The 19,947-nt window shown below is 45.8% G+C and overlaps 1 protein-coding gene across 3 annotated transcripts in view; it reads right to left on the bottom strand.

Annotated features, from left to right (window-relative positions):
• Positions 1 to 352: 352 nt before the first annotated feature.
• The window catches only part of ARMH4 (armadillo like helical domain containing 4), a 62,843-nt gene continuing 43,248 nt past the window's right edge, over positions 353 to 19,947 (bottom strand). For 2 of the 3 annotated variants that reach the window (XM_064715848.1, XM_064715849.1), the window contains exons 6-8: positions 8,080 to 8,111; positions 1,932 to 2,066; positions 353 to 1,115 (exon numbers count right to left, since the gene is read on the bottom strand). In XM_064715848.1, coding sequence (XP_064571918.1) covers positions 1,047 to 1,115; positions 1,932 to 2,066; positions 8,080 to 8,111 — 236 coding nt within the window. In that variant the 3' untranslated portion in view covers positions 353 to 1,046. The remainder of the gene's footprint in view (positions 1,116 to 1,931; positions 2,067 to 8,079; positions 8,112 to 19,947) is intronic. The other variant, XM_064715851.1, reaches the window with a different exon arrangement.

Genomic DNA, 19,947 nt, shown 5'->3' with positions numbered 1-19,947 from the left:
CTTGGAGCAACCTGGGATAGTGGAAGGTGTCAGGGTTGGAACCAGGTGCCTTGAAAGTCCCTTCCAACCCAAACCATTCTGTGATGCTGTGAGACAAGACCCATGCAGATCCCCCAAAGGTGCTGCTGTTCACGCAGCTTTCAGGGGCTGAAAATGCATTTTCCAGTGGGGTAAAGGAGTTCCGAGGCTCCACTCTCATCCCTATGGGAATGCAGCCTTGGAAAGAGAAGGACCTGGAGCTGGTGTCCTTCCAAGAGGAGGCAGAAGCTGGGGAAGTCTCTGACCTGCCTCCTCTCACTTCCTTGCACACTGAGCAAAAGCCAAGAGATGCAAAGGCAAGAGCAGCCATCAGTAGATGAGTGCTGGTATTTATTGTGCTGTAACAGACAGTGCTGGTTGGACATGGACAGGGAATTTTGAGGTGGAATCAATGCTGAGGCCATTCCTGTGTGTCTCCAAGCAGTGTGGAGCAGAGCTGAAGGAAGAAAGGGGTGAGAGTGGGGGCACCCAAGGGCAGAAATGTGCTTCAAACTGTATCAAGAACCCTGTACATGGGCACTTCTCGGGCAGCCAGGGGTACAGGCCAGGCTTACAACTCATTAATTAAGCAGAGCAGCTAATCTTAGCACTAAGGATCTCTAGCTCAGGTAATGTAACATTTAAAATGAATTGGACAGAAGTCATTCACAGTAAAGATTTCCATTCCTGGGATGGGTGAGAGCTATTGTTATGATTAGATTACTGCCAGCCAGGACCAAAACAGTACACCAGGGCAAGAGGAAAATAATCATCCACACGGATCAGCTCCAGCTGTGGCTCTGAATGAGGGAGTGTGAGATCTCCACTACTGTATCAAAACAAACACCACGGGTGGCACACGTAGAGCATAGCATTGTCATTGTCACTGGGCTGGGGACGCACCCCTGCCCGGGGCAGCCGAGGGAGCAGCGCTGCAGCAGCACAGAAGTCGCTCGTTCTTCTCCTCCCCCTCTCTCCCTCCTCTGGAAAGTCACGGGCTCTCCCTCCCAAGGGCACTGCAGTTCCACTCAAAATTCATCTTCAGAGCTGTCGGCCAGGAGCATCACTCGGTCCTGCATGCTGTTAAATTCCCGCTGCTGGGGGAGGAGAACAAACATCAGAGAGCGGCAAAAAGGAACCAAAAGGAGAGAATTCAGGTGCCTCCATCCCGTAACCGAGGTGCCCCAGCTCAGACAGACCCCAGCCAGGCTGTGTGATTTCCAGCCAGGAGGGTTCAGAGTTTCCATACCTTCCCTTGGCAGTTTCCATACCTTCCCCTGGCAGTCTCCATGTGAAAAATACATGTATTTTATGATTGGCTTTTTGCAAATTTTAAAATGAATATTAGATGTGTTGTGCTAGAAAGTAATGCTGTATTAATTCTCTTAAGTACTGTGTTAAATATAGTTTTAGGTTACAAAAATTGTTAAAATAGAAATGATGCTTTGTAAGATACTTTCTTTAAAGAAAGGACTTGCAGCGAGATAGCAGCCACAGGATACCTGAATCTTTCAGAGAAAAAGAATTTATTGCTCTCTTATCAGAAAAAATGAACTTCTTCCCGCCTCAAAGGCGCTGTCAGGATTCAGAGGAAGAAGCTGACACTGACCAGGCAGAATCCTGTGTTTGAATGGAATTTATGCATCATGTATGAAGTGTATGACTATGCAACAGGCTGTTGTTTTTAAGGGTTAATCCTATGTTAACATGGGTCCTTTTTCAGGCTCATGCTGCTCAGAAAAAGGTACCTGGACGTCTGTAACTCTTTGTATTTGTTGTCTCATATTGTCCTAATTCAAATTGTCCACATTATTATAACTCTAATTGTATTACTATTTTTGTATAACCATTTTATTACTATTAAACTTTTAAAATTTTAAAAACAAGTGACTGGCGTTTTTCACACTCCATACCTTCCTTTTGTGCCGCTTGGAGCCGTTTCTCCTCCGGCGATTCATCATCTTGATGCTGTAGAGTGCTCCCAGGATGAAGAGAGCTCCAGCTATTCCAACTCCCACAGGAACCAGCATCCCTGACATGTATCCTGCCTAAATGGAGGAGAGAGGAGCAGAGCATCACTCCCAAACCCATCCTTCCAGAGCCATTTTCACCAGCCAAGAATGCAATTCATCCCTATGGTGATTTCCTCAGAGTTTACTGGATTTGAGCCCCCATCACCTGCCTGCATGAGATGATTCCCCACTCCAGGAGCCAGTTGGTCACCAGCACAACTCAGATTTTCCTGACAGATATTTACTGCTGACACCCTGCCTGCCTTTAGGAGAGGGACATTTCTCTCAGAGATGGGCTACTGTGTGCCGGAATCCTTGTCTGGGTGGAGGGATTCTAAAACAGAGGATGGGGCAAACGAGAGGGGCACACAGACTGGTGCTGATAAACTCAATTAGGAAGAGGAGGGAATGGGGCCAATTATTTGCAAGTGATTTGCGACACCAGCAACTGGTTGGGAGTGTTTTTTTGTTTTGAAGGAAAACCTTGGCTGCCAAAGGAAGTTGATCTCAAGGTCTTCTCGGCTTTGTACTCAAAATGTTTGAGCCAAACACTTTGGCTTTGCACGGTGTGAAACATGTGTATTTTATGGTTGGCTTTTCACAAATATTAAAATGAATATTTTATGTGTTATGTTAGAAAGTTATGCTGTGTTAATTTTCTCAAGCAGTGTGTTAAATATAGTTTGGGGTTATAACATAAGGTTAAAATAGAAACTATGCTATGTAAGATACTTTTTTTAAAGAAGGGACTTGCAGTGAGATAGCAGCCACAGGACACCTAAATCTTTCAGAGAAAGAGAATTTATTGCTCCATTATCAGGAGAAATTAACTTCTTCCTGCCTTGCTCAGTCCTGAAGATGCCGTCAGGATTAAGAGGAAGAAGCTGACACTGACCAGACAGAATCCTGTGTTTGAATGGAATTTATGCATCATGGATGAGGTGTATGAATATGCAACAGGCTGTTGTATTTAAGGATTAATCCTCTTTTAATGTGTGTCCTTTTTCAGGCTTATTTGGCCCAGAAAAGGTACCTAGACGTCCATAACTCTTTGTTTCTATTGTCTCATATTGTCCTAATCCAAATTGTCCAAATTATTATCACTCTAATTATATTGCTATTTTAGAACCATTTTATTATTATTAAACTTTTAAAAATTTAAAAACAAGTGATTAGTGTTTTTCACACATGGGAAGGGGTCCCCTGCATGGCAGCAGGATGGTGACACAGAGGGAAGGCACTCACACCCTCAGGTGGCCTTAAGGGGAGCCCAGCAAAATTAACCAGCCCTAATTCAATCACTGCGATCAGTGTGTTTGCACTGCCCATTAAAACAAAAAATACAGTCAGCATGGCTAATCTAAAATTACACATCTAAATCCTCTAAATCCTTAGGAAAATATTCCCAAGTTCTTGCTATTTTATATTTTACTGCTTTAAATGAAAAGGAACCTAAGTTTTAAAGTATTGTCTCAGAGTCCTCACCTAATTTGGGCAGGTGGGCTCAGTGTTGCAAGGGAGGCAGGTTCAGCTTCACTCTCTGCCTGCTACACCCTCCAATAATTGATTTTACATCTGCCAAGGGATACAGGCACCAATTGTGAGGACTATCAGACAGCTCCCAGCAAGGCTCAGCCCATTGCTTACAACCACCTGCCTTCACCTGTGCTCTCAAAATACAACACAGCACACACACCATAATTACTTATCTTCCAAAATCCACTGAGTGGGAGGAAATAAAAAAAAAAAAAATTAAAGAAGCTGTTCAGGTGCACTAGCCTGCCTTGTACACTTACCTGGAGAATGAAAATAACTGCTTTGATCTGGGGCAGGCACCAATTGGATCAGGGTTTGTATCAGGGCTTGGGTCAGGGCTTGGATTGGAATTGGATCAGGGTTTGGGTCAGGTTTGGATTGGAATTGGATCAGGGTTTGGGTCATGTTTGGATCAGGGTTTGGGTCAGGTTCAGATTGGAATTTGATTGGAATTGGATCAGGGTTTGGGTCAGGTTTGGATTGGGGTTTGGATTGGAATTGGATCAGGGTTTGGACTGGAATTGGATCAGGGTTTGGGTCAGAGTTTGGATTAGAATTTTAGATTAGATTAGATTTTTGGATAAGAATTTTAGATTAGATTAGATTTTTGGCTTAGAGCAGCACCAGGTCCTTTTCTATGGATCCCCATCGGGGGCTGCTCCCTCCTCCCCCAGGGAGGGCTGGTTTGCTCCCCAAGCCCCCCCAGATCCTACTCAGTGCTTTAAACAGCAAAAGCTCCTCTGTGTGTGGATCCCAAAGCCTGAGGGATTTTCAGCTGTATCGTTCAGATTCCCTGAACCCCCTCCCAGAAGAGCCAGCCCTGCTCAGCTCAGGTGCTGGGAAGGGGCTGCAGCCTGAGCCCAGCTCCCAAAAAAGGACACAGCTGAAGGCTGTGTCTCTGTGAGGCAATTAAGGTGCCTTAATTGGGTGACCTAATTAGTGCAGCGTGGGGTTTTCTATTTCTGGAACTTTGCTGCTGGCAGGGGCAGTGAGGGGAGGCTGCAAATGGCTCTGAGCTGCTGCCCAGCTGAGTTTCCATGTCAGAAATCACAATGAGCTCCTCAGCCTGTCTGTGAGCCTTTATCACACCTGACCAGCCCGTGGCCTTTTACAGGTTTCCCCCAGCCCCCAGATCAGTGTTTTATACCCCAAAAACCTGTGATGTGATGCAAATCCATCCCTTCTGTGTCTTGCAGCCCAACGTCTGAGGGCTACTGCAGTTTCTTGACAGAAAACCCCATTTCACAGGCCAAAGCCACATTTTCACCCCTTTATGGGAAAGAAGATGTGGCTTCTTTAGCTTTTAATACACCCAATCCATGCCCAGGACCTTCCTGGCCCTGCTGGGCTTTGAGATAACAGCAAGAGAACTTGAGAGGAACTCCGTGTCCATTATTTGCCCCACCAAATGCAGCATTTACACAGTGACTGCAGGAAACCAGACATAAATCAGTCCCTGACCTGTGCTCCTGGTCTCACAGCCACACCTGAGGGACAGGGAAGGACATTTCTCTCAGAGATGTGCTGGAATCCTTGTCTGGGTAGAGGGATTATAAAACAGGGGATGGGGCAAATGAGAGGCACACACAGAGTGGTGCTGATAAAGTCAATTAGGAAGAGGAGGGAATAGGGTCAACAGGTTTATTTGCAAGTGATTTGTGACACCAGCAACTGGTTGGGAGTGTTTTTTGTTGGGCTTTTCTAAGGAAAAATGTGAGGCAGGTGAAAAATCCCAAAGGAGGGAGTGGCTCAGGAGTGAGTGGAAATGGACACCAGTGGATCCTCAGTGACAGCAGTGCTTGTGCTGGGTGTGGGAATCCATAAAACCAGAGGGTTTTGGAAAAGCTGCAAAAGGCAGGCCTCAGGGACAGCAGAACTGTGATTAGAGCTAAGCAGCAGCATGAGATTGGTCAGCAGAAAAAATATGCAAAATGTAGAAAAGCAAGGACAAATAGAACAATGGTTTGTGTATTAACACTTGTCTAGAATAACTCCCTCAGCTGCAGAAAATTTTATCTAGTGAGATATTAGGAAGTTTTAAGCTTAATAATGGAGCTCTGTGCATTTTCTTTTAAGGCTTACAAGCAGGTATTGTATTCAAAATAAGCAAGCATTGTTTAAACAAAGGTACGTGTGCTTGTAGTGGTTGGATAGAACTACTGTCATAATGCTTTTGCTTTGTGTAATTGGTCGAAAAACTTTTAAAGTAAGTTGTAACATTAAGTTCTTGGTCTGCTGATGTCATCTTCCCATTGTCAAAACATTGTAATAAAGTTGATACTGGAAAATCGAACAGCTCAAGGCTGTTCCCTGCAGTCCCATCCCATTTGTGATTTGTGCACAGCCCCTGGCTGGTGATAGCTGGGCACTGCCACAGCCCAGGCTCTGCCTGCACGAGGTTCAGGCTCTGCAGGGCTCTGCTGGAGACAGGAACATGCAACAGGGAAGGACAGAGGTGGCCAACAAGGTGACAAGAGGAAAGACAAGCAACAGCTTCAGGGAGAAGCCACTGATGTCCCCAAGCTGTGCTGTGCCCCGTGCTGGCATGAGCAGTGCCCTGTGCATGCTGCAACCCCTCCAGGCACACAGCCAGCCTCAGCTGCTCTTTACCTTGGCTGGGAAAACCATTCTCTGTCCTTTCAGCATCTGCTCTGGATGAATCCCAGGCCAAGGAGGCTCTAGACTGGCTCTAGACTTGCCTCCTTCCTAGTGCAGGCAGAAAGGCAACTCAGCAGGGCTGGGCAGGAGCCCAGTGAAACCCTCCCACCCCCAGTCCTGCAGAACTGCTCCAGGTTGCAAGGCAAGATGTTTTCCATTACCATCTGCATGGCAGATTATCTTTTGTCAGTGGGCAGTTTGCTTTATCTCTCTCTTTGAGTGACCACATTCACACCTCCCTCAGGGGACATTGCTGATAACAGCTATTGAATGTCACTGCATGGCTGATAAGAACTACAGCATCCCATTGGGAGATGTGAGCCCAGAGGGAGGAGCCAAGCATTCCTACCCAGATATAATCCTGAGGTTTTTGAGACACCAGCACGGCTTCTCCACTGGATTCCCCAGAGGAACAGCAGATGCCTCTTCTCCCACTGGATCTTCAGAGAGAGAATACATCCTTCTCTACAGGATCCCTGCTCCAACAGAACCACCCCTGACACTGCAGGAGGGCTGAGCCACAATTCCAATGGGACTGCTGCCAACACCCTGACCCACAGGGTGTCAGGCTGGGTTCTGACTCTGTCAGTGTTGTTCTAGTGTATTGCATTGCTTATTTTATCCTTTTATTTTCTTTTCCCTATTAAAGAACTGTTATTTCCTGCTCCCATATTTTTGCCTGAGAGCCCCTTCATTTAAAATTTATAGCAGTTCAGAGGAGTGGGGAGGGTTTACATTCTCCATTTCAGGGGAGGCTCCTGCCTTCCTTAGCAGACTCCTGTCTTTCCAAACCAAGACAAGAACACACACCCAGGCCCTGATTCTCTGCTCTGACCTGATGGTAAATGGTGAAAGTGCTGCTGGAATTTGGTGTGGAGCAGAGGCAGGGCTGGGCTGGCTGGGTGAGTCTGCCTGAGCTCAGGGATGGCTTTGCAGACATCGCTCCCACTCCCTGTGATGGCTTTTGTTTCTACTGACTCTGACCCTCTTCAAGAATCTCCAAGGCCTGTTGAGTCACAAAATGTTCTTGCTGTCACCTCATTTCCAGCTTCATGGCTCTGCTGCCAGCAACACAACACTTGGAAAGCTTCACAACCATTCTGAAATGTCAATATTTGCTCCAGGGCAGCAGAGCCTAAAAAGCCATCAGTGCCTGTGGCTGCACAGCTCCTGGATGCATGGAGCAGCCCCTGGGATGCCAGGGAGGAAAGATCAGGGTCTGGTACCTTGTTTATCAGCTTTGCTGCGTTTGATCATCCTCCTTGCAGGGATTTGCAGCACGTGGAGGTGGAAAGGCCTCATGCAGAGGCACTGGCATGGCAGGCAGCCTCTCACCAGAGAGCAGCACCTCTTGATTTGGATCCAGAGCTGAGCTCAGCACGTAGAGAAAGGGGGTGGAACTAAGTTCTTTACCTTGGGGTCCCTGGAAATATTCCAGGTCAGGCTGGACAGGTCCTAAACACCTGTCTGGTGAAGATATCCCTGCTCAGTGCAGAGGGGCTGGGCTAGATGGACCTCCAAAGGTCCTTTCCCACCAAAACTATTCTAGGATAAGTTAAGGGGAAATAAAAAAAAAGCAACTTGGGTTATCAGACAAGGTCATTTTCTGGTGCAGAGAAATCAATCAAACACTTCTGCCCCTCCTGCCCTTAGTTACAACCCATCAGGGACTTTTTTATGCATTCACACCACTCTATACCAGCAGCACCTGGCTCATTTGCCTCCCAGTAAAAAATTTTAAGCCCTTTCTCAACTGTCTGTATGGAGATAAAGAACTGCACTGACAAGAATTTATTTATTCCTGCAAGTAAAAGTGGTTTTGCTTTGAAAGGAACTGAAACACTGAGCCTCCTACCTTATCTTTCAGCTTCTCCATCCAGCTTCTCACTGAAAAAATAAGCAAAAATAAAAGCTGCAATCATGTTGCTTCTATTAATTAGTAACAAATGACAGCGATAACATTAAAATAGACAGCAATTCAATTGACAAGCTGATAAGGCTGAACATTAGATTTCCTATTTCCTCATTCGTGAGGAAAAAGCAAATGCAGCAAATCAACACAAGAAACTCTTGGAGTTGGCAGGCAAGCAACTCACCTTTGGCTGAGCAATTCCCATCTTCAGAGTGATTTAAAAATGAAAATAAAAACCAGTATTTCAGGCTGTGGGTTTTTGACCATCACTTCTCATACACACACCAGGGTGTCTGACCAGGAGAAAACCTTTCAGTGCAGTTATTTCCTTCCCCTGGCCTCCTCTATGTGGATATTCTGCCCTGTATTTTGTATAGCCTGTAATGATGGCTAAAAATGTATTTTTCACTGCCTTTTATTGCCCTGCTTTTCTGGAATAGCCCCTGCCTGCTCTGGGAAGCCTCCAGAGGGCTGGGATGGCACTGGAGGGGCTGAATCACCAACCCAAGCACATTTGTGCTGCACTGCCAGCACTGCGACTTTCTTCTCCTGACAGGTAAATAAAATATGAAATATGACAGCTGAGAATTAAAATTTTGTAATGGCAGGTGCTTTGGGATGGAATATTCAGTGATCTCAAAGAGCTGCAAGGGCTCAGCAGTGGGTGCAGGGGTCACAAACAGCACAGGGCTCTGGGTGTGTCTGCACTGCAACAAGGGCAAAATGCCCACAAGGATCCACCAGGATTTTAACAAATTCCTGCTCATAGGTAACAGGCAAAAGCCAGTTAAATACTGGGGTTTTTGGGGGCTCAGCAAGTGTGTTTTTTCAAGGATTCTCATCTCTCCAGGAGGACAATGCTAAAGGCACAGGGGACTCTTGGATGCAGCAATGTCCTTTTGAGGGATATTTCTTCCAGGGCATGTTAAATCCCAAATGTAACACAAAGTTTATGGATTTAGACCTGATCTCCAAGCCTGCTTTGTTATAAAATGTCTGTGCAAAGCTTGAATTAGCAACATCAGTGTCTGCATCACTCAGAGCATCTTCCTGAAAGGAGCCTTTCTGTAAGTGGGGAGAGAGGACAGGAGGGCCAGCAGCAAATGGATATTTTATGTCTCAGATGCAACACAAGTTCAAAGCCATTTGAATACTCCCTTTGAAGTGTTAGCAACATAACACCTTCAGAAGGATAACACCTAACAGAAGGATCCCAAATTAGCTAAAGGTGAACACCTGTGAAGGAGGCACAGGTGTGCTTATCTCTGATGGGGAGCTGAGAAAAAAAGATGAATTATCCAGGAGAGGGACACACACAGCACTAAAAGAGGACATGAGGTCTTGTTTTATCAGCTCTTCCCACCATTAGTCCTGGCCTGCATAGGCTAAGTCATACAGAACTCAGTTTATGAAGATGCCACCACAATCCTCCTCTGCCAGCCCAAGCCTGCATGCCCTGGATTCACAGAATCACAGAATTCACAGAATTTACAGAATGCCTGGGTTGGAAGAGACCTTCAAAATCATTGAGTCCAGCCCAGCCCCGCTCCAACACCTCAACTCAGCCCTGGCACCCAGTGCCACATCCAGGCTTTGTTAAACACACCCAGGGATGGGGACTGCACCACCTCCCTGGGCAGCCATTCCAGAACTTTGTCACCCTTTCTTTTTCCTGATATCCAACCTGTATTTCCCCTGGTGGAGCTTGAGGGTGGATTCCCAGTGGAATCCCAGAGAGGAAGGACACCCCTGGCTGCCCTGGGCTGGGTTTCCAGGTGTGACACTGCCAGGAGTGGTGACAGTGGCTCAGACCCACAGGGCTGGGGACAGCATCCCCACCTGCACCTGCAGGGCTCAGCTGGCCCAAACCCCAGCTGAGCACAGCACAAAGCCTATTTTTACACCTCTCCCAACAATTCCATGGGATCAGTGATCTCACCAATAGCTGACCCACTTTGCTGCAGCTGAACAACAGCAGCAATTAACTCCAGAGTATTTCTGCCAAGGCAGAGGCAGGGCTGAGCTAAGAATATTCCATTACCTATTTTTAATGAACACAGATGCTGGCTTTGTTCCCCTCTGCTCCACCAAGCGACAGCAGCACCCAGCAGCTCCATAGTACAAATCTTTATTTGCTGTTACACATTTGTTATTAAACCTAGCCTTGCTTTCAGCTTTGAGGTGCCTTTGGAAATCAACCCAGGCCACAGAAAAAACAACCCAAGGTGATTCTCCCTGACCAGGTGCCTCTCCAGGGGATGCTCTAATGCAGCCACAGCCTCTGACCTCTGCTAGAGGAAAATAATGGCCCTAAATTAATGAGATTCAGGCAGGAGGTCAGAAACCCCTCAATGTCCTGGCAGGACTGCACTGGGAAGGAGCAGAGAGTGGAGCTGTGTTGAAGATTGCAATGCAAGATGTTTTCCATTACCATCTGTATGGCAGTTATCTTTTGTCAGTGGGCAGTTTGCTTTATCTCTCTGAGTGACCACAATCACACCTCCCTTGGGAGGGGACATCTGCTGATAACAGCTATTGAATGTCACTGCATGGCTGATAAGAACTACAGCATCCCATTGGGAGATGTGAGCCCAGGGGGAGGAGCCAAGCATTCCTACCTGGATATAATCTGGAGATCCTGGAATAATTGCACAGCTTCTCCACTGGATTCCCCAGAGGAACAGCAGCTGCCTCTTCCACTGGATCTTCAGAGGAAGAATACATCCTTCTCTACAGATCCCCTTGCTCCAGCAGAACCACCCCTGACACTGCAGGAGGGCTGCAGCCACAATTCCAGTGGGACTGCCACCAACACCCTGACCCACAGGGTGTCAGGTTGGGTTCTGACTCTGTCAGTGTTGTTCTAGTGCACTGCATTGTTTATTTTATCCTTTTTTTTTTTCTTTTCCCTATTAAAGAACTGTTATTTCCTGCTCCCATATTTTTGCCTGAGAGCCCCTTCATTTAAAATTTACAGCAATTCAGAGGAGTGGGGAGGGTTTACATTCTCCATTTCAGGGGAGGCTCCTGCCTTCCTTAGCAGACTCCTGTCTTTCCAAACCAAGACAAGCTGTCACAGCCAAGGCCAGGACAAGTCAGGGAGCACTGGGTTACCATGAATTACAAACACTTCTCATGTCACCACTGCACTGTTCTAACAGCTGGCAGGAGATCACAAGCCCCTGTGTCACCAAAACTGAGCACTCACTGCTCCAGTGATTTACCTCTCTGTGTGTGGCTAGGAGACAGAGCATTATTCCAAGGTAGAATTGATATCTGTGCTAAGCAGCTACCATCAATTAATTCTGGGCTTCAGACTCTAATTATGCAACAGAATCCATAATTAATATTCTGGCTTGGTTTTGGGAGAGGAAGGTTGTGGCTGGCACATTCCCATGAAAATGCAGCTCTCTCCAAGAACACCAGGTGACTTGCCAATGAGGGCAAGCAAATAATTAGTAAAAAATACTCTAGTCCATGTATTTTTCATCGTCCCCTTTATTCCTCCTTTCTCTGATCACTGAATGTCCTGAAGAAATTCCAAGAGTCTCTCTGGGTGTGAATTACCAACAAGTGTCTGCAGTGCTGGCTCATCTTCCACAGCACTTCCAGGATGGTGACTGGGACTGGTCCAAACTCTGCCTCAGCTTAATTCTGATCCCTTGGTTTCATGGGGAGCTAAGTAAGATGACAGTGGAGCACTTCAGCAAATTACATACATAATCTGACATTTCCTCAGTGACTTATGTAATGTCTGCATCTCTGCAAATTAATTTTAAATAACATATAGCTTAAGATTAAGCCAGTCAGGAGCACAGAGGAGGAGCACACAGGTCTGGCAGTGGCCTCAGAGCAGCCCAGGATGGATTCATGTGTTATTTTTAGGCAGTTTTACCCAGCTTTCCCCTTCAAAATGTGCAGCCACATTATTATAATAATTCAGAAGCTCTGGTGCTGAAGAAGTGAGGCTCATTGGCAGAGGTCAGAATATTTGTGTGCTGTGGTGTCTGCCTGGCCCTTTGGGAGGGACCTGGCCCAAAGGGACATTCACAATTCCCTGTGAGCAAAACCCCTCTGGGATCTCAGGCTCTGGCAATGCAGGCAGAGGCTCAGGAGGGGACAGCAGGTGACACCTGAGGGTATATGGCACTGGATGCCTGTCGCAGACATCTTTTATGGAAAATCCTCTCCTTAGGATTTTTCCTCCTGAGAAGCTGGAGGCCTCAGGAACAAAATGTAAACAATGATTATCTGCTGCTGTGGAATGCAACAGGTGCATCTGTGATTGGTCTCATGTGGTTGTTTCTAATTAATGGCCAATCACAGTCAGCTGGCTCGGACAGAGAGCCGAGCCACAAACCTTTGTTATCATTCTTTGCTATTCTATTCTTAGCCAGCCTTCTGATGAAATCTTTTCCTCTATTCTTTTAGTATACTTTTAATGTAATATATATCATAAAATAATAAATCAGCCTTCTGAAACATGGAGTCAGATCCTCATCTCTTCCCTCATCCTAAAACCCCTGTGAACACCGTCACAGATGCCCAAAATCAGAAAGTGCTCTGAGATCTCCCCAGAGCCTTCTCTTCCCCAGGATGAACACCTCCCTCTCTCCCAGCCTGTCTCCAGCCCTCAGAGCATCTCTGTGGTCTCCTCTGGCCTCACTTGGGTCCACATCCATTTTTACGCTGAGCCTTCACTCCTGATCTCCCTCCCTGCTGCTGTTCCAAGGACTGCCCATCCCCAGACAAGTTCTTTTTCATGGTCCAGGTCTCCTGTGCCCCCTCTGTCCTGGCAGCTACAGGGGCTGGGTGCCAGAGCCTGGCTCTGCCTTTCACCCTCACCCACCCCAAGGCACCCCCAAATCTCCCACCAAAGGCTTTTCCCTGCTTCCCTCCCCACCCTGCTCTGAAATCAGGAGTGCAAGTCCTCAGGGCCTCTTGCTTTGCCAGCTTTTAGTAATCCTAATTGCCTAATTATCCACTCCAATGCAATGATAAAGCTGCTTAATAATTCTGTTCCCTTCTCATTCATTCTCTCCCATCCCAGATAAGAAAATGCTAAGACTTCTGGTGGAGATCTCAATCAATAATTCATGCCCCACTGCCATCAGTTGTGTCTCTCCCCCTCCCCTCTTGGATGCCCTGCTGCTTTGTCTTGTCACTTTGGTTTCATCTAATCAGCTTGTTTTAATCATATCCTCCTTTTTAATCATCAGTTAAAGCAATTCTGGTTTTCCATGGCACATTATCACTCATCCCTGCAGATGTTGCCTGGTTTTCAAATCCAGCACTTACAGCTTCATTCCAGAACTCCATCCTGCTACTGATGGAGCTTCATCCATCACCTTTCCTTTCAACAACTCTCCACCACGACCCCCAGGCCAGGGATGGGGGATCCTCAACTTCTTTGTCTCACCATCCTCACATTCAAGAATTTTTTTCTTAATATCTACTCCAAATCTGCATCTTTCAGCAAAGGAGAGCTGGTTAAAGTGCAGGAAATAAGGAAAAGATTGATTACTTTCAATCAGTCTGTACATACCAAGCAACCTGCCTTGTTCCATTACAGATTTCATCCCTTTCTCTTGCAGGTTAAACTTTGTTTTTTCCCAAATGAGACTTGTGAGAACAATTTTGCAGAAATGCTTCGTGCTTCATCTGCTCAGCTCTGACAACTTAATGGCACAAGGGTGCATCTGCTCCTTTCCCTTAAAAAAGCACAATTTTCAATTTACTTACTAGCACAAATAAATAATAAAGAAAATGGCATCTGCCTGGAAGGCAGCATATTTTTAATTCCAGAACAACTACACCTACCTGATGGGAATGTTGATGCATGAATTGCCCAACTGGAGAAGGCTTGAACAGCTGGATAATCAAACAAATGTCAAACTGACAATTACCATTTATGTTTTCAGATAAAAATTTTGCTTGGGTGAACTTTGAATTAACCCAGTGAACTTTAACAGCTACCATGGCACTGTCTGGTCCCTGAACTGCACCATCCACACCCTTTTCCCTGCCTCTCCATCTGCAACCCAAACCTGGTTGTGTGACCGTGTTCACAGGCGTTTTAGGATGAGGGAAGAGACGAGGATCTGACTCCATGTTTCAGAAGGCTGATTTATTAGTTTATGATATATATTACATTAAAACTATCCTAAAAGAAGAAAAGGTTTCATCAGAAGGCTAGCTAAGAATAGAATAGCAAAGAATGATAACAAAGGTTTGTGACTCAGCTCTCTGTCCGAGCCAGCTGACTGTGATTGGCCATTAATTAGAAACATCCAACATGGGCCAATCACAGATGCACCTGTTGCATTCCACAGCAGCAGATAACCATTGTTTACATGTTGTTCCTGAGGCCTCTCAGCTTCTCAGGAGGAAAAATCCTAAGGAAAGGATTTTCCATAAAAGATGTCTGTGACATGGTTGCAAGGCAAGCCTGCCTCAAATCTCTTGGAAAAGAAATGGAGATGGGGAGACAACTCAGCACACTCACCCAGAAAGCAGGAACCAAATTGGGCTTCCCAACTCCTTCCCTGCCCTATTGACACTCCTTTCCCCAAGGCATTTGGTCTGGCTCCTCCTTTTCCTTTTCCCTTGCACTTTTTAAGTCGTTTTCCACTTTATCTGCCCCTTGCTGAGGCTGGCAAAGGCACTGCCCTTGTGCCTTGGCATTTCTCTGTGAACTCACTTCTTCTGTGGGGCCTTCAAAACACATATTGACATCTACACACCATTTGTTCCTCCCTCAGTGGCCCCAGACAGGCACAAGATGCTAAAGCCAAGCCAAGATACAAAACCTGCCATTATCCAAAAAGGCACCAGCAGGACATTGCTGTGAACTGGCTGGCACAATTTGTTGTGTGATTAAATATTTACTGATCACACTGTGTTCAAAAGCTGGGTCTGCTCTGGGAGAGGAAAGGCAAACTTTGTTCATGGAAATGGCAACACTTCTGCTGGGATGAGCTTCTGCCTCACCCTGCCCTGGCTCAGCTCCTGTAGGAACACAGGGAGCTCATGGGCTTCTTGTGTGCTGGAAATGCTCATATTCACCAGCTGTGAGAGAAACACAGACTGCTCTGGGTTAAAGGGACCTTAAAGACAGGTTTGTCCCACCCCCACACCTTCCACTATCCCAGGTTGCTCCAAACCCCATCCAACCTGGCCTTGGACACTCCCAGGGATCCAGGGGCAGCCACAGCTGCTCTGGGCACCCTGTGCCAGGGCCTCAGCACCCTCACAGCCAAGAATTCCTCCTCAAATCCCATCTAACCCTGCCCTCTGGCAGTGTGAAGCCATTCCCTGTGTCCTGTCACATCCTGCCCATGTTCAAAGTCCTTCTCCACCTCTCTTGGAGCCCCTTGAGGCCCTGAAGGGGCTCTGAGCGCTCCCTGGAGGTTCCTCATCAAAGCTGTCTCCTGCTGAAGATGAAAAATCTTTCTTTACTCACGAGCCTTGACTTTGCAGCTTCAATAACCTTTTTAAAGTGGTATTTGTGTGCTGTTTATTTACACACCACTATCCAAATGGAACTCCCTAGAAGCATCAGCTGAAGAGCCACGTTCTATGAAAGAATCCTTCCAGGCTTTTCCAGAGCACTGATACACCTCTTCCAGAGTTCTTCTGATCCCTGCACTCTCAATTCTAAAATTTTGCTGCACAATTTTTTTTCCTCAGAGGTCTCCAGTAAAAAATTAATTAATGGTTTATTCTTCCCATTATTCATCCACTGGAGCAGGTGATGAATCAGACAGTTTTCTTAAACAGTCTGGGACAAGCACCATGGAAAAAATCTTGATCCAAACAGTTAAAATGTGGCAAAGTTATCAAGAACTAGAATACAACAGAATATAAATCCAACCAATTTAATGACTGGCATGGCTTGTGCAGAGTTGCAGGGCAATGCCTTGAGGGGACACATCACCCTTCCCCAGCCAGTGCAGTCAGGGCCAGGTTGGATGGGGCTTGGGGACACCTGGGCTGGTGGAAGGTGTCCCTGGCCACCACCCTGCACAGGGCTGTGACCAAAGAGGGTTTTTGAGGCCACCTCCAGTCCCAACCATTCTGAAATTCCATTATCTCAACCCTTACTGGCTGATTTTTGGAGAAGCTTCCAGGTGCACTGCGATCCTTCGTTTGCAGATCCTTAATTTCCTGATTTGTACAGGAAATGACACTACAGCAGCTGAGGATGTGGCCCTGGAAGAGAAATCCTTCCTCCTGCCAGCAGCAGGCTCTGTGTTGTGCTGTCAGTCTGCCCAAATCCCCGGAGGGATCAGAGGGAACCAACAGGTCTTGGAGGGAAACTGCACCATCCCATCCCAGCCACCAGAGCTGAGCCCCACAAACACTGTGGGGATCTCTGTCCCTACACCAAGCCAATATTTTAGCTCTTTCTGGCACCAAATCCCCCTAAAATCACTGCTGGTTTTGAGGGATGGCTGGAGGGTTTGACCCTGTAAATTTACCCCAAGGTGGAATTTGGTCCTGCGCTATCTTTCAATGCCCATTTTTCTCCAAGCCTGTTTTCCACTCCATAACCCAGCAGCCTCTCCCACAGTCTGCTACAAGACTGAACAGACTCTGGCAAAGACAGGATAGATTTGTGCAAATTAAAAACTAAATGTCAGGTTGCAGTGATGGGAGGGGTGGAAAAGGTGGAGAAGCTGAAGGTGGAGAACATCTCATACATCCCTCTGCTCCAAGAGCACCTCATTTCAGCTGGAGGACAGCAGCAAAATGGTGGTGGCTGTTATCATGGCTTGAGGGGCTACCTGGAACAGAGGTTGGGCAGAATATTTAATATTCCTTAAATATTCCTTATTTAAAGAATAAAGGAGGGATTTATTTAAAGGCCTTCAAAGGATTCACCTTGGGCAGTACAAGAGCCTGGCCAGGGCTACACCCAAGATGGACCCCAAGTCACAAGTTTTTACACTTTTATAAATTTTGGTCCATTTCCACATTGGGGTTAATTGTCCAATTCCAGCTCCAGGTCATGCAGTCCCATCCTCTCAGTTTGCTCTCCTCAATTTCCTGCTGTTTGCACTTTTTGGGGCTGAAGCTGGAATGGTGTCCTTGGTTCTGGGGCTGGAAAGGGATTGTTTTGTCTGACTGAACTGTGAGGGAACTTGCTAACACTCCATATGAAGTTCAGAGTCACACACTAAGGCAGTGGAGAATCTGGAAAATATGAAAGCCAAAACTTAAGGCATCAGTTATTTGATTAAATACCTTCCAAATCTCCAGCTGAAGCCACATGGTACTCCCCAATACTGAGAGGAGAGGGCATTTCTCATTGAGCCCCCTCTAAATACAAACCCCAGAGATCTTCCTGCCCTCCTGGCAGAGCTCATGCCCTTATCTACTTTAAAGGATCAGCAGCTACACTGCAAAATTTCTTTTTGTGCTTCAGTCTATGTCTGATATTAATCAGGATCAGAAAAGATTCCCGGTTTGCTTTTTTCCTTCCATAAAGAACAAAAGTAATTTTCAGAATCCCATTTTCTGGGGACACTGTATGAAGGATTTGCCAGTAGCAAGGGCTGAAATGGGGAATTTTCCATTTTTGTGTTTAAGAAAAAGGATGTATTTTTCTTATTTCAAGTTTTGGCCTTTATTTCATCTGTCAAGACGCAGCACTCCCCATGAAATGACTTAAAGATCAATAAAGGACTAAATGGTTGGAAACAAAAATGATGGAGTTGACCTTTGAAGGAAAAAACAGGTATTAGACTGTGTTTTCAGCCAACAATTATTCCACTAATTAAACCACAAAGCCCTGAGCATCGATTAGGTGCTAAAAATAAGATCTGAATATCACAGAGACCCATCTTCCTGCAAATCCTTGGGAAGAGCAGCATTGCCCAGTGTCAGTCACAAAAGGAAAATGAACTTGCTTGTGTCTGCTGACAGGACAAGTCTTATCCCACATTCCTCCTGCATCCAGAACTGGGCAGCAATTCCCACTGGGATTCTCTTGGGATCAAACTCCAAATGGAGCCTCAAAGTTCCTGACACCTGTCCCTGACTTCTTATATAACTGTGGGCAAGTAAATTGGTCTCTCATTTCACTTTCCATCCTTGCTATGGGAATATTAAAGATAAAATAGATCATATCTAGTAGGTCAGTTGTGGTTTTTTTGCTTGTGTCAGAGCCTCTTCCTTCATAGTTAAATATCCCCTACTGTAACAACTCAAAATAATACAAATAATAAATCACAGTAAAATGGGTTTTTTTGGAAATAAATGTTCTTTAGGATGCTATTATTTTAAGCATCCTGTTCCACCCAGGAACTTCCACTATCCCAGGTTGCTCCAAGCCCCATCCAACCTGGCCTGGAACACTGCCAGGGATCCAGGGACAGCCACTTCAAGCTTCTCTGAACTGGGATAACTGGGACAAACCAGGAAATTCAGTTCCAACCAAAATGATGGATGGCTCTGCTGTCTTTTGTTTTGTGGGAGTGATGACAAGAAGATGCTGTCCAAAGGGATCTGGGCACCTGAAGCACTGCTGAGTGCTCTGGGAAAGTCACTTCATGTTTCTGAGTTGGCTCCCCAAATGTAGAAGAGAGTTAAATTGCATCAGCTGCCTTTGTGCAAGACCTGTTTGGATACTCTGACTTGTAGACTCCTCCCTGGAGCTGCTCAAGGGGGATAATTATTCATTTCTTCTATTTCTAAACATGCCAGTGCTTCGTGAGCATTGGAAAATGATAGTATCTTGTTTGCCATAAATGCAGTAATTATAGCTAAAACTCTTCATTTACATGGAAATGACAAACAACAAATTAGAATCAAGCATCTACAATTAGGGTAAAAAGCCACAGCAATTTGTTATTCTTTGCAAGAAATCATTTTTCACATCATTTACTGGGAAGGAGGTCTCATTATGTAATGATATTTAGCTCTTCAACTACTTTTCAGCTTTATTAATTGCACTCACAACAGTTCTCTAATATAAACAAACATCTTCATCTGCTGGCTGGGGATCCAGAGCTGACAGCACTGACAGGATGTGGAAACCCAGGGAATATTTCTCTGTCTGCTCTGGGGTGTCCTGACCCCCAGGGGAGCACTGACTTTGACCCTCATTCACAGAGAAAGTTTCCTAAACTTCCAAGATAGACTGGAATGCACAAAAGTGTAAAATAGATTATAGAGAGTAGTGCAGGTGTATCACTTGGTGAGAAATTTAGGTTTTGGGATTTTTAGTATGTTGTGGATGGAAGGAAGATGGAGGGCACAGGGTGTTGTCCTGGGTTTCTTCTTCCTCCTTCTTCTTCCTTCTTCTCCATGGGTTTGGGTGGCATTTTGTAATTGGGCAGAAAAGTCTCCATTGACTGATCCTCTGATGGAAAATGGAATAAGAGACCAATTCACTTGCCCACAGTTACACAAGAAATCAGGGACAGGTGTCAGGAATTAAGGCTCCATTTGGTGTTTGATCCCAAGAGAATCCCAGTGGGAATTGTTGCTCAGTTCTGGAAGAATTTGGGATAAGATTTGTCCTGTTAGCAACTGATTCTCTTTGGGATCAGTTATTGGGTTAAAAGGGGAAATAATCTAGTTGTTAATTGGATAGTTTAGTCTTAAAAGACCTTGTAACAAGAGATTGTTGCCATTTTGTGCCTTGCTGCTGAACTCACAGCAGTGAGACTGTTTTACTGATAGGAAATAACAAACACCTGAGTCCAAACATGAATTACTGTCTCAAGTGCCTTCAATCCAGACCCAGAGAAACCAATAACAGAATGTACCCAGCCCTGGGGTGTCCAGCACAGGAGGGACCAGTGG

This window comes from Zonotrichia leucophrys, chromosome 5 (genome assembly GCF_028769735.1).
Source record: "Zonotrichia leucophrys gambelii isolate GWCS_2022_RI chromosome 5, RI_Zleu_2.0, whole genome shotgun sequence".
NCBI lineage: Eukaryota > Metazoa > Chordata > Aves > Passeriformes > Passerellidae > Zonotrichia > Zonotrichia leucophrys.
Note: the sequence above shows the minus strand (reverse complement) of the source record. Positions and strands in the feature narration are given on the sequence as shown.